The 972-nt window shown below is 45.9% G+C and overlaps 1 protein-coding gene across 1 annotated transcript in view; it reads right to left on the bottom strand.

Moving 5' to 3' along the window:
- Window positions 1–315: 315 nt before the first annotated feature.
- Window positions 316–972, bottom strand: part of PLIN2 (perilipin 2) — an 11,131-nt gene continuing 10,474 nt past the window's right edge. The window contains exon 7 of the mRNA XM_006881281.1: window positions 316–717. Coding sequence (XP_006881343.1) covers window positions 316–717 — 402 coding nt within the window. The remainder of the gene's footprint in view (window positions 718–972) is intronic.

The following is a 972-nucleotide window of genomic DNA, read 5'->3' as shown; positions in this document are numbered from 1 at the left end:
ACAACAACAAAGAAACATATGGTAACAATGACAACAAAATGGCCACAGAACGACTCTGTAAGTGCCCTTCAATTCAGTGACTTCCGCTTAGATGCTGACCAGTCTCTCATTCTTCTCTTACAACCAGGTAAATGACAGAACACAGCTGTTAAGGCCAGAAACTCGTCAATTCTTTAGCCTGCTTGGAGTGACTACAGTTGAGGACTCTTTCTGCCTCCCTGCTTCCTCAGTTCAGACTCACCTAGCACATTAATTTCACCATAACAAAAGGTGTCATCTGCCTGGCTGACCCACACCCTGATGACAGGGACAAGGCTAATATGTTCTCTCCTCGGGCTGCTGGGCCTCCTGGCCAGTCTTGTCCTGCCCTGCACCTTGGACCTGAGCATTCTGAGACTCGGCCAGATAAGAATCAAAGGGACCTACCAGCCAGTTGAGTGGTGTGTTATTAACAAGATAATCCATGACATCATCTAAAGACACCTTCATTTTCTGCAGCTGACGCTTGCTGGAAGTGAGAAGGCTGTCGGACACTTCCTTAAAGGAGGAGGCGCTGAGGAACATTGAATACATGTCACTTGCCATGACCCCCAAGTGACTGGCTTTGTCTTGAATGTTCTGCGGCAAGCCCTGGATGTTGGACAGGAGCATGTTGCAGGTGGTCTGGAGCTGCTGAGTCAGGCTGCGGGCAACAGCAAGAGTACGTGACTCGATGTGCTAAAGAGAAGAAAAGTTAAAGGATGAGCAGAATCCAGAGGTGCTATGGATCATTAATTCAGGTACAGCAAACCAGGCAGGTGTCCACCACGGAGTCTCTTTGCTTCTTAAAAGTTCTCACAAAAACCCTGAGTACAACTGTATTGTCTATGTATCATAGACATAGATAGAAATGTAGGGCCCAGGTTTATCAACTGAAGCTTAAGAAATCTAATACCAAACAAAATGAAAATACATTGTGTTAGATATTCTCTT

The sequence above is a fragment of the Elephantulus edwardii genome, unplaced genomic scaffold (assembly GCF_000299155.1).
Source record: "Elephantulus edwardii isolate Elephantulus edwardi_28Jun2011 unplaced genomic scaffold, EleEdw1.0 scaffold00014, whole genome shotgun sequence".
Lineage (NCBI taxonomy): Eukaryota > Metazoa > Chordata > Mammalia > Macroscelidea > Macroscelididae > Elephantulus > Elephantulus edwardii.
The sequence above is the reverse complement of the archived record's forward strand: the minus strand, read 5'-3'. Positions and strand labels throughout refer to the sequence as shown.